The sequence below is a fragment of the Spea bombifrons genome, chromosome 7, assembly GCF_027358695.1.
Source record: "Spea bombifrons isolate aSpeBom1 chromosome 7, aSpeBom1.2.pri, whole genome shotgun sequence".
Lineage (NCBI taxonomy): Eukaryota > Metazoa > Chordata > Amphibia > Anura > Pelobatidae > Spea > Spea bombifrons.
Genome location: NC_071093.1, coordinates 9,808,349 through 9,821,854, shown reverse-complemented (window position 1 = coordinate 9,821,854; position 13,506 = coordinate 9,808,349). Strand labels below are relative to the sequence as shown.

At 34.9% G+C, this 13,506-nt stretch overlaps 1 protein-coding gene across 2 annotated transcripts; it reads left to right on the top strand.

Annotated features, from left to right (window-relative positions):
* Positions 1–680: 680 nt before the first annotated feature.
* Positions 681–13,171, top strand: SLC38A11 (solute carrier family 38 member 11). Of its 2 annotated transcripts, XM_053471694.1 has the most exons (10): positions 681–755; positions 2,551–2,685; positions 3,544–3,609; positions 4,174–4,280; positions 4,975–5,054; positions 9,045–9,115; positions 9,719–9,880; positions 11,560–11,672; positions 12,008–12,139; positions 12,919–13,171. In XM_053471694.1, exons 1-10 carry the CDS (start codon positions 695–697, stop codon positions 13,156–13,158), a joined length of 1,167 nt encoding a protein of 388 aa, XP_053327669.1. In that variant the 5' UTR covers positions 681–694; the 3' UTR covers positions 13,159–13,171. The 2 variants fall into 2 exon arrangements, with proteins under 2 accessions (XP_053327669.1, XP_053327670.1); XM_053471695.1 differs by lacking the exon at positions 3,544–3,609 and having other exon boundaries at positions 695–755.
* Positions 13,172–13,506: the final 335 nt, after the last annotated feature.

Here is a 13,506-nt window from a genome sequence, read left to right as displayed (position 1 = left end):
TACATTGTATTTTTGGTATAGACAACATTTTTCATAAATTTTTCATAAATTATAAAATATATAGCACTGAGTATACCTAAGGTAGTTATTATTACAGAAATTTTGGGAATGCTTTTGGGGACATCTCACACACTTTAAAGAATTAAATACTGTAACTTCCAGGGGAGAATGGTTTGCTAATGAAAGAAAAGGTAAATTTGGGCAAAATAACTTATTTGAAGCATATTAATGAACACAATTGAAGATGTGATAATGTGGATATAATGCTTTGATGTTTCTATCTTTTCCTATTATCGACACAAATAAGAAAATTTAGAATATAAAGCAGATAAAAAATTTACAGTTGTCCCATATGAAAAAAAAAAATGCAACTGGAAGCCAAAAGACTAGCAGTTCAGGCACATGTTGGGAAGAGCTACCAGCTACAGCTTTTTAAAGTCAGCATGAATTTTGTTGTTTAGAGACCTGCTTGGTTTGTCTCAGTTGGGTTCTGGAACATTTCTTTGGACAACAGGCTCTGCAGCTCAGCTCAGTGTGTCCTGTTGTGGCCGTACTGTAGGAGTTGCTGATCAAAATGCTTAAGAATATATGATATTGGGTATGACTTTGTACCATCATGTCTCCTTCCAATGTCTCCTTGGCCCCTGGCTACCACAATTTACTACTGCCCCTCTTTTCAGGCTTACCCTATTCTATGAAAATGGCCGGATTTCCACTGGGCATTCTACTTTTGGTAGGAGTGGCGTACACAACAGGTACATCATGCTTTTTTATTTTATAGAAGTTAATATATTTAAAATCTACCCAAATCATAGTGATATTTAGAAAAACAAATCCAAAAATGTACAGTGACTATTAGAATTATAGTTTTCTATTACTGATTTCTATGTTTTTAGATATTTCTGCCTGTGTGCATAGGCAAATGAGCTGACTGCCTTGCTACCCATTGCACCCTTCATGTGCCGAAAATATTATAACTTTTTTAAAGTAATTATTATTTCACTTTTTATCGCATCATAGGACTACATAACATAAAAGTATATTGGCCTTTGTTATGACCAATTTATTTTTAATACAAATAAGTAGTAAATATTTTGATATCTTGGATTGATTTTGATTAAAACAAAGCCAGTGTTAAAAAGGTTAATAAATTACATGAATCTGTTTCTGTTTTTTGACATTTTTATTAAGAAAAAATGGCATGTTATCTTACCAATGTTCTTTCTAGCTCGAAATGGGTATAATATCTATTATCTTTTTGCTTAGGGGAGTATTTGGCATACGTTGTACCATACAACCCTTTTTGAAAATACGTTAGGCTGTGATAAATGAATTAGGAGAACATATTTAAGCTGTTTCCCATCTCTACACCCTGAAGGTTCTGTTTTCAGACAAAAAAAAATATGTTTTTGTGTTGAAAGGTTTTTAATTAGTGGCTTTTAAAACAACAGAGACAAAAATCCGGAACACTGCCAATAGAACTAAAGGAAAACTCTCACTTTTATTCAAGAAACTATGGAAATTTAAAATAACATGCGATTAACATATTAAAGAAAAAATATTTAAGATATTAATTACACTAGAAACAATTTCTGCAAAAGTGTAATTTATTCTGTATGTATTTATAATGACAGATTATTGAAATTACCTGTAGTTGTTATTATATAAAGTACTGTCCCTAGAAACTAAAGTGGATAGTTTTACATTTTTATACACTATATAGCGGTTTTAAAGATATTTACAATAAATGATTGGCAGTTACATTGATAGGAAGACGGTATATCAGTGTAAATGTGTGCCCTGTGAGCTCAAAGAAAGGTTAAAATACTTAAACCCTAATATTTTTTTTTATCTTTATCAAAATTAGTGTTCCAAGTTTTCTTGTATAATAAAATGCTAGCTGCATATTAATATTTATATTGATAAAGCTGCATATTAGCCATCTCTATACATTTTTGATCTATTGGACAAACACTGTAACTCCTTAGTATGCTGCCTTGTGGGAAACAATAGTATGACTCAGTCCTAATCACCGACACGCTGACTTAATGAGAGTCTACCAAGGAAAGGATTTCATTGGATAAAGAGACTTGCCATAAATAATTAGCTTAGTGTGGTGTTTCAGTAGGGAAAGTCATCAAAAATATCAAGGACTGACAACAATGGCAGATACAGGATGTTTATTGGAACAAATTGAAATAAAAAACATAGAATTTGACGGCAGATAAGAACCATTGACCCATATAGTCTGTCCATTTTTCCTGATGTAGAGACTGGGACCTTAATCAATACTTGGTCTTGTCTTAGATTTAGGTTAAATGCTAAATTCAATTACTATATACAGGACTGTATTTAATAATCAAAGAATAACATATTTCCATATTCTGTCAGGTTTCCTCTTTATAAAAACCTGTATTGTTTAATGTCAAGTATTTGGAGACAGAGCTTCTCTAAAGTTTCAATCCTTACAATAGACAGACAGACGTTCTTTCTTTAGCTGCAAGAAGACATCATTATAATGGATGGTATATGACTCTCTCTCTTTGGCAGATTACTCTATGATATTGTTGATTAAAGCTGGGTCGATGTCCGGCACTTCTACATACCAGTCACTGGTCAGCAGGACATTTGGATTCCCTGGCTATGTCATACTTTCACTTTTACAGTTTTTATACCCATTTGCTGGTAAGATACGGGATTTTTACTCATTGTTTGAAATCAACAAGACCTGAGTGCGGCATACATTTGTGCACATGGGGAGTTATATTTTTTAACCATATTCAAAATTTTCACTGTAGAGAAGGAAGGCAAGTATTACTGTGTGTGATTACCTGCTCCAGCACAATATATATATATATATATATATATATATATATATATATATATATATATATATATATATATATATATATATATATATATACATATAGTCATTTAACACATTCATAGCTTAGTTACTGTACATGGACTTAGTGTTATAGTATCTAGCATGAGACAGCCTAAAACTCCCCTGAGGTTCCTATTTTATTAAACTTGTATATTTTCACAAAAGAGACAATATCATTTAAGATTTCTTATCTATCCCCAAATGTGAAATAAAATCCAACAATCAAAGACCCTCTTGTATCCTCTGATGAGAATTCTTTATATCACTTCTGCCCAATACCTGCTTATGCCCCTGACCGTATAATTATTACCCTTTTACTACCATGAAGAACACTAAAAGGTGTTTGTTTTCCATTTGTTCAAACGAACAGCAGAAAACTGGATCGATGGAATTACGATTTAGTCTACAGTTGATAATTTACAAACCGTAGAAGACTTCAGCAGCTGGGCGGCCTTTTACAATAAGATTTATTAAAAATACTAATCTGCGACATTTAGCATAAATATTTCTCAAATTATTCTGAAATTTCACATGTAGTTCAAGAACACTTATCGACTTTGCTTTCTCATCAATGTATCAACATGTTCTCATCAATGTTTTCACAAAAAATGCTTTCTTATACGGTAAATTATTTAAAATCTTATCTCTTTTTCCAGCGATGGTTAGCTATAACATAATAACAGGAGACATTTTGCCAAAAATACTTCTACGGATTCCTGGAGGTGAGCATCTTCACTCGGTTACTTCACATTCTAATCAGCATCTTATCAATTCTTGAAGTGAATTTAGTTAAGTTATTATTATTAAGTTAATTTAGTTAAGTTATTTACAATGTTCCCAAACTGGATGTAGAATGTCGGATATCGCCTGCCCCTTCTCACTGTACAGAGTGAGAGAAAGCAAACCACCAGAACTGCTAACAAACACCATAAATATGCCAGATAGCAGCAAAACACATTTGCAGAACAGACCTGAACTGTCCAAACTCTCGACAACTGAAGTGTAACTTTATATGCAAAATTGTGGTCTTAAAGGTAACGGCTGCAATGATTGTTGGAAAGATTGACACAATATTGTGCACTTTTTTAATACGGTATAAATAAATCCAATACGATCTTCACACAGAATGGGTATATTCACCAATAAAAAGATCTAGATTACTCATGTGTACTTACAAATACTAAAGCTGGATGAAAGGACCCAAAGGTACACGTTCCGGTATAAATAATGATGTATTATATCTATTTGTTTAGATACACAAAATTAAATACCTATTCTTTTTCCAGTTTCCACAGAAAGTATACTTGCTGATCGACGTTTTGCTATCTTGCTTACTACAGTGGTAGTAACTCTTCCAATAGCATTGTATCGGAACATGCAAAAGCTTGGAAAGGTACAGCATGATTCTATAACCAGCTAGTATTATTATGTATTTCATTTTTTTAACTTAAAGTCTCAGACTGGGGGCATTGCTAGTCTCATACCCAAGTGTAGAAACGTCTCAGGGTAGGCTACCTAGTACTCTCCCTCTTCTGGGACAGTGGCTTTGTGAGGAGGTAGAACTCTGCTCCCTCTCTCCGGAGAAGGAGGAAAGTGACCCGGGGAAGTTGAGCTTTACTCTTGGACTCTGGGTCAATCCCGGAAAGTTCCTAGGTTTGCTCATACAAGACATGGAGTCTGCACTAGCTTCAAAGGAACTTCTACAGTATAAGCATTCGTGGCTGTTCATTCCAAAAAATACATACATAGATTTCCTTGGTAGTTCTTGTATTCACACATATTTCTGGTCTTTCAGACTCAGAGATATCCATAATAAAGTGCTGTTCCTGCAAAAGTTATATTTCAATTTGACAAAGTGGTATTTTGGGTTGTAAAACAGAGGGTAAGGACAATAGAGATTGGGAAATGTGAAAATGCAACCATAAAACCGTTCCTAGGAATAGTTACTCTGAATTGTTTTTTGAATAATGAACACACACGCTTAAAACGTGTCTAGGCGATATTCATTAATGTCACTGAATGTTTCATAGATTTACAGAATTAGCATCTGGAAAACATGATGAATAAGTGTTATTGTTTTCCTGTAGGTATCATTGGTGTCTCTCGTTTTAACTACTATTGTCCTTCTGATTGTCATAATTCGAACACCATCTTTGACTTCAATCATGTAAGTAGATTTTTACAGTGGCTCATAGATGCTCATTAAAACATAAGGTTGATGAACTTATCTTTACAGTCGTGTGAAAAAGAAAGTACCACCCCATTGAATTCTATGATTTTACACATCAGGGCATAATAACAATCATTGGTTCCCTAGCAGGTCTAAAAATTAGATAAATACAACCTCAGATGAACAACAACACATGACATTACTCCGTGTCATGATTTATTCAACAAAGATAAAGCCAAAAAGAGAAGCTATGTTTGAAAGACAAATTACACCTTAATTACATTCAATACCTTTTAGAACCACCTTTAGCAGCAATAACTTGAAGTTATTTTCTGTAGGATCTTTTCTGTATGACTCTTGCATCGTTGTAGAGAAATTTTGGCCCACTCTTCTTTACAATGTTGCTTCAGTTCATTGAGTATTTGTGGTTTGTGGGTATTTGTTTATGCTCAATTCTCTTAGGTTGAGGTCTGGAGTTTCATTGGGCCATTGCAACTTGATTCTTTTCTTTTTCAGCCATTCTGTTGTACATTTGCTTGTCTGGTACTTTGCATCTTAACTCCTATGGAAGCAGTAAGGGTTTCACACATGGCCTCTCCATTTTGGCTTTATTTTTGTTGAATAAATCATGACACCGTGTAATATGTCAGGTGGTGTTGTTCATCTCAGGTTGTAGTTACATATTTTTTAGACCTAGTAAGGAACAGATGATTGTTATTTTGTCTTCATATGTAAAACCACAGAATTCAAGGAAACTGTACTTTCTTTTTCACACAGCTGTATCTTGATTTTGCTGTATTCATCTTTTCATTTTACTGTACTAAGATAATACACTGTTGAATAAGGATGTTCTGGTTGAGTTGTTGTACTTTGAACCAGTGGCGTATCTGGCCTAGGCCGACTAGCCTAGGGAAGTGGGTCAGGTAAACCGCAACCTCCTAGCTGTATAACAGGAAGCCAATCGAACACTTGGGCAATCAGGCTCTTTTTAGAAGCCACCGTTCAATGGGCCAGTTAAAAGGAAGATCAATGATCTTATCAACTTATTAGCTCCATGGAGCACAGCCTCCATAGTTAATTTCCGACCAGCTCCGCACGTCTTAAAAGGCAGAGCCCCGGGATATAATATCATATCCTAGTAATCAGCAGTAAGAGAATTGGTAAATATGTCACTGCTCTGAATGCCAGTATTACTGAATAATATTTATTATTTCATAAGAGAAAAAGCTTAAAATAAGGGAACACTCTAGGGATTTTTAGGACTCTGAGCACTGCATTGTAATAAAATCTATGGATACAAATAATTGCATATGTTAATTATTAGAATTATTTGATCATGTATGTTTCTAATTATAAATTATAGGGATGGAACATCATTATTCATTTCTGTTACATATGGATAACTCTCTACCAAACCCGATTCTATGATAGGACCACACATGCTCACTATATTGTCTCCACTTTCCCAAAAAAACAAAATTAAAGCAATTAATATTTTGTTTTATCAGTATCATCTCTGCCTTCATATTTTTGCTTTTGCCATTTCCACCACAATCATTGAAATAACATCTTCTGTGGGACAGGGAACGTAGAAATGCTTTCTTTTATCGCCACTAGAGGGCCACCAAAAGCCATTCTCGTAAGAAATCTATTCAAGAATTTTTTTAACAAAAACAAAATATTTCCCTATATGATTATAGTAATTAACACGTATTTAGACATTAATCCCACAAAAAAATGTCAGTGAAATTAAAAAGATAAATAAATTGTTTTGTTTTAGATTAAGAAGATGTCACATAAGTAAACCAATTAACTGAAATTGGGATTGCATTTCCTATATATACAGTGTCAAATGGGTGTTTATTAATTTATTGTTAGCCCTTTTTCGGGTTTGTCTTAACATAAACATCCTCAATATAGTACCACTATATTTGATGTAAAATGTATTTTATGTTTAAGAATAATTCATACAGCTTGCATTGTTTTCTGCGCTCATAGGGTTAACAATCGTATTAAAAGACCAAAACGTAGTTCAGATTTTATTTTAATTTACTTTAATCTGTTGCCTTATATTTTGCTGACACAGTCGGTTGATAAACAAACATGGATAAAGTAAATACGTCTGCAAACTGTGGGAAAAAATGTCCTTTCAAAAGATAGCTTGGGAAGCAAAAGAGGGAATGTTTTGTTTGTGGGTCACAAGTAGGAAATACGAAACCGAAAATGATAATAAATGACTGTTTTAGGGTCTGTTTTTATACAAATGCACTTCCCGAACCAATTCTCAGTGGAATAAGAACCTTTCACAAAGCAAAGAGGCCATTATTTTTGTTTTAAAAAAAAAGACATTTCATTAGCCATGGCTGCTCTAAAAGTGTGTGTTATAAAGACACATGTGTATACTACATATAATAGTACCATAGAACAGTATCGCGCTTATAACACACTTATTTTAGGGGGGTGTTAAAAGAGCTTTCTGTGATAAGCCTTGTGGATGTTATTGCTTGCTATAGGAGAATTTAGTCAAATTTCCATCATCGAGGGGGAAAACGCCTACCACGGGTGATTCATAATATTCAGCAGCCATGTAAATTCTGTACTGTAAACATTCAGGAGACTTTGTGGAGTGTTTTTATTGCCCACAATAACCTACCCACATTTCAAATGCCCCAAATGTTGGTTTTTAAAACTTTTCAAAACTTTAGTTCTAGAGAATGCGGCTAATGGCAATGCTAGGATATTTGGTAAACATAAATAAATTTTTTTTAAAATATATTATTTTGCAGATGCAAATAGTACTTAAGTAAAAACTCTTGCACTGTAGGGGGGGTAGGGAGAGGGTAGATAGTGAGTAGGGGGGGTAGGGAGAGGGTAGATAGTGAGAAGGGGGTAGATGGGTTGGGGGTGGGACCTTAACAGATTCTCGCACCGGGGCCCTGAGGCTTCTAGTTACGCCCCTGCTGTTGTGGCATCATTCTGCCCCTTTAACATAAGCTTGCCTCCTGTGCCTCCTTTTTAAATATTTAAATGTTTCTTTTGCATCTCCCCTCACTCTTCTTTCCCCCAAGCTATACATATTGAGTTCCCTTAGTCGTTCCTGATATTTTATATCCTGCATACCACTTACCATTTTTGTAGCTCTCCTCTGAACTATTTTTATTGTGTCATCATTCCTTCTGAAGCTGGGATCCCCAGAACTGCACACAATACTCTAGATGAGGTATGACCAGGGATCCTCCTGCTACCAATACCTCTATCTATACAACCCAGCACCCTGCAATACTTTTTGTGATGCTTTATTGCATTGTCTGCTTACCTTTAAGTCCTCAGACATAATTATTCCCAAGTCTTCCTCTTTGGTTGTCACCGACAGAACAGTGCCTCCAATGCTATATTATTCCTTGTGATTTTTTACATCCCAAGTGCATTATTTTACATTTATGAAGATTAAACTGCAGCTGCCACACTCTCAACTATTCTCCTAATTTGCCATTTGACTTGTTCACATGGAAGGTCTACCCTGTTGCAGACCTTTGTATCATTTGTGAGGACTTCTAATCACAAATAAAAAAATATTAAAAAGTACGAGCGCCGATACTGATCCCTAAGGTGATACTGATCCCTAAAAGTTCTTCCTCCGAATTTACACTATTAACTACAACCTTCTGCCTCTTCAATTGTTTAATTATCCATTCAACTATTTTAACATCCAAACATAAAGACTGCATGGGGGACAGTGTTGAATCCCTTACTGGAATCTATTATTTTATTTACCCAGTCAAAAATATAAAGTATATTAGTTTAACAGGATATACAAAGAGAAACAATAACATGCAGCAAGCAAAAAATCCAAAACATTTTCCCACAGTGTAACAGATTCCTAATAAACATATTGATCCTTCTTCAAGACATGTAGTGACATAGTAATATACCACTTTTTGCAGCGACAATTTGTATAATTTTCTAAAATAATCATCTGTACTTTAGACCCCCCACCGAAGATGCATGGGTTTTTGCAAAGTCAAATGCAGTGCAAGCAGTTGGTGTCATGTCATTTGGTAAGAATATGTTTTTTCCATAAAAATACAACTTTTGAATATTGTGTGATTTGCTCTGGAGTATAATCCTCTGTTCTTCATGTAGACAGTTTATTCATACCTTGAGATATTACAACTGCCTGGAACACTCCTGCGTAAGGCAGTATGGATGGACAAAAACCTCAGCACCCCTTCCATATCCAACTATTTTACAAAAATAAATAAATTTGTTACTAAATTCACTGCATGCAGATTATCTCAATGTTACAAAGTAGCCCAACCTACTGAACTACTTTTCTACTGAAAAGAATGAAATTAAATATGGATGCTAGGAAGGTCCTCACTCATTGTGCACTATCCAGTCCTGTCCAAGGCACATTGACACAAAGGGAATGCATACAAAACCCATAATAAGAGCACACAAAGGATCCAGAATGTTGCCTAAAGTCCAGATTACTCTAGAAATCCTAATATCAACACACCAAAAGACTTCTGGCAGTGTCCCAAGGTCTTTAAAGCAATAACTCTAGTGGGATTTTCTACCTTTACCTTCCTTGCGCTAGCCCCCTCCCCATGACAGGCCTATTTTAAATGATTATTAAATGGTGATATTTTGTATTGCAGTATTCATGTGCCATCATGCTTGCTTCCTGATTTATGGATCTCTAGAAGAAGCTACAGTCACTAACTGGTCTCGTATAACCCATACGTCAATGATACTGTCATTGCTTATCAGTTTACAGTACTCAATCTTTGGATATATGTCATTCACCGGACTTACTCAGGGTAATCTTTTTTACACATTTCTTTATGAGATATTTTAACTATTCCTTTGTAATTTCATCATGATCTAGGCAAGTTATCACCATTATTTTGCTTTTTTGAGAAGATAACATAACCACTTTTATGGCAGATAGTCCGTGTTACAAAACATGCTCTATTGAGCAAAGAGAACATTACTCATTAACTTGATATTTAGTTTCAGGGCTTAATTTAGAAAACAAACGGTTTGAGGTGACCTTATTTTGAGCTGCCCCTTAGCATTGCCAGGGTCACATCTAACAATCTAAGCAAACCATGTCTCCATGACCCCATCTGCCTGAATTTTCTTGCTTGCTAAGAGCTTCATGGTACAGCCTCATTCTCCAGCTTTGTGTCTTTGGCATCTGCCTAGTTTACCTAATGGTGGTGTTGGCCTTGAGCATTGGAGAAGTTCCCTGTCTGGTAGTGTCTTGTCCTAATGTTGAGAAGCCCTTATGGCTGGGTTCCTAAATTGCTCCAAAAACAAACCGGTCTGCCCCCATCTGTCTATGTTCGCTACAGGTTACCAGTGGTTGGGTTGCACTGCACTTTTGTAATGCTGAACTAATAAAAGGTTTCAATCTAGTACTGACAACACAAAAAGCAACCCCCCAGCATCTTGCCAAATAACACCTTCTTAAAAGAATCCCTATTGGTCCCTGTGATGGTGTGTATACGAGTTTCCCTGAAGAAAGGGTTAACTGCTTGCAGGCGTCTAAGCCCAATACTACAATCTAGTTAATTGATATCTGCTGATGTAGCAGTTACTGGGGATTAAATGAAACACACCTTCGCTGAAACAGGAGGTTCATTTGTGGATCTCATGGAGGCTGTGACACACTAAGCAGTCTGGATTTATGTTGTTTGGAAGCCTTTTATTTTGCCCTTAAGTGGAGGGATAACTAAGTGGTAGTGAGGTTATGTTAGATGTGTGACCTGTATATTGAATGTCACTGGGAATGCAACAGTGTCGCATACTTTGCATGCTGAGAAGAGGAGTTGGAAACTCCATACAAAAAAAAGACTACAGAAAACTGGTGTTCCACCAAACAGGGTCCACTCCGTTACAGTCCCGCATGACTATGCTTGTCAGAAAAGATGAGCTTCTGAATTTGTTGCATACCTCTATAGGTTCAGAAAGCTTAGAGAAGACATGTGTCAAGTCTTACCAAATACATTTACACATCTGATGTTTTGCAATAAAAAGTATTTAATCTGCTAAAATATTCTTGCAAACTAATCATATGCATATTCTGTTTCAATTAATAATAATAGCTGTGTGTCCTTTTATCGCAAACATTTTCTAAAAAATGAAACCTTGGCCAATCTTTTATTCTAAACACAAATGTACCTGGTTAATAAGGAGACTTTTGTTTGATTCAAGAAAAGACACCTTTTATCTTCCATGTGATCTTAATATCCAAAATTCTACATCCATAAGGAGTGTCAGGGTAAGTGTGGCTTACAAGGTTCAGAGTAATCCTTTTTTTTTTAGTAGCATAATTTTTAAGATGGAGAACCAACCACAAAATTAAAGTTAAACAAACATTTAAAGAGCAATTATGTTGCAAATTGTGGTGTAGGTGTTATATTCCTGTTTTGTCACATTTAGTCCTTTATCGGGTATTCAATATAAATACCTGACTTATATTTGTCGTTTATAGGGGATCTGTTTGAGAATTATTGCAAAGATGATAACCTGGCAACAATTGGACGTTTTTGCTATGCAATAACAATAATTCTTACCTACCCAATGGAATGTTTTGTGGCCAGGGAGGTGAGTTTCAACATGCTTGACCAATATCATCTCATAGATAGATAGATAGATAGATTAGATAGATACTATCTCACATATACACAGTTTATTACAACTGTTGGGACTCTTGGATTTTGACGACTCAATTATCTGCCACTCCCAGTCTCCAAGCCATAATTACTTTTTTTTGCAAATCCTGATGCTACTTACAGTTTTCTTAATTTGGCAGTAGATGTCGCTGCTACTTCAAGCCCTTTTGCATCTGTGCTATGGCTTTTCATAATAATACAGATAATATGGTGTGATTATTAACTTCAAATGGTTCCTCGCATTTATCTGTTCCTTATTTTGTGCAGGTAATAGCAAATATGTTCTTTGGAGGAGAACTTACATACAGTCTTCATTTAGCAGTGACCCTGCTGGTTGTTTGTCTAACTACAGCCATATCTTTGGGCAGCGATTGCCTCGGGATGGTCCTAGAACTCAATGTAAGTATAATCTGTAAGAATAAAGAATTTAGCTAAGAGTTGTCAATTAATAAGATAAATATTATGCAATAATAATAGTCAGCTATTTAAAATGGTAATATTAGAAGCATAAAAGTAAACTGTATAACCCATAGACTTTTTTTATGCTTAACAAAAATACATATTATATATATATATATATATATATATATTTTTTTTTATTTTTATTTATTTTTTAACTAAAGTAGAATATTAATTGGGGAATTTTCAAATGACAAATAGTGTTTCATTCTGAAATGTCAACACTAGGATATGACCACTCATCTGATATATCATTCTGAGAGTTTTGGTATCTTTTCCGTTTACCATTCTGCCACCCAGGCCTTGAATGACTATCTGGCAAAAAGGGTATTCTGGTATTTTTTGTTGTAAGACCATGTAGCATTTTAGCGGCCCTTCTATTCTCTCTAAATTGCTGATGTCTTTCTGAAGCTATGGTCTCCGGATCTGGATTCAATATATCCAGTGACACAGAAAGTATTATGGAGCCTCACTAACTAAGCTATTCATTCTTGCAGCAGGGGGTTTACTGGGGGTTCCCTTTCATAACACATAGACATATGCAAACTCCCTATTTAGTGAATAGACCTCAGTAGTTCAGTAATTTGACAGGCTGGAACAAACTTTTTTTTTTTTTTTTTTTTTTTTTTTTTTAAGTATGATAACAATGACCCATTGTCTTTTCTGACATCAATATAAAGAAGATGCATTTTTTAGCATTGTTATGTCTTTTATTGCAGGGTGTTCTGAGTGCTACCCCTCTGGTCTTCATCATCCCTCCATTATGTTATTTGAAGCTTTCTACAGATCATTGGTATCATATGAACAATGCCATACCATGTTTTATTCTACTACTTGGGATAGTAATAATGCCTGTAGGGTTTGCTATGGCGGTCCTCTACCCACAAGAGTGTAGTCACGGCAGAGAAATGTTTTACTGTTTTTTAAAAAATTCAACATTTTCAGTGTCACCTCATTAAATTCTAATCTACTTAACACGTGTAATAAAATCAAAATGTCTGATACGTACATGTTCTGAACATTAGACAGAGTGACACAAATGGAATTTTTTATTTTTTTATTTTTGCTTTTCTAAATTCTGAGCTTTCATTCTTGCTAATTGTTTCATGTTGAAACTTCTTGCATAATTCAAGTGCTTAGAATTATTTATTTTAGGTGGCGAGAGTGGGACTTAAACGTTTTATGTTATTCTATGGATTCTCATTTTTTAGCATCATCTAATAATATGTGAACAGTTGAGTAGGATTTCTCTTACCAAAAATTACTTTTATCTCCTCTTTCCTTATTATTAGTTCCTTGGTTCTGTA

Excerpts from the sequence above, each read along its gene's own strand:
- SLC38A11 (XM_053471694.1), top strand. The coding sequence starts at position 695 with ATGAAAATGGCCGGATTTCCACTGGGCATTCTACTTTTGGTAGGAGTG. Across the intron at positions 4,281-4,974 it reads ACATGCAAAAGCTTGGAAAG|GTATCATTGGTGTCTCTCGT; the intron begins GTACAGCATGAT and ends GTTTTCCTGTAG. Across the intron at positions 11,673-12,007 it reads AATGTTTTGTGGCCAGGGAG|GTAATAGCAAATATGTTCTT; the intron begins GTGAGTTTCAAC and ends TATTTTGTGCAG.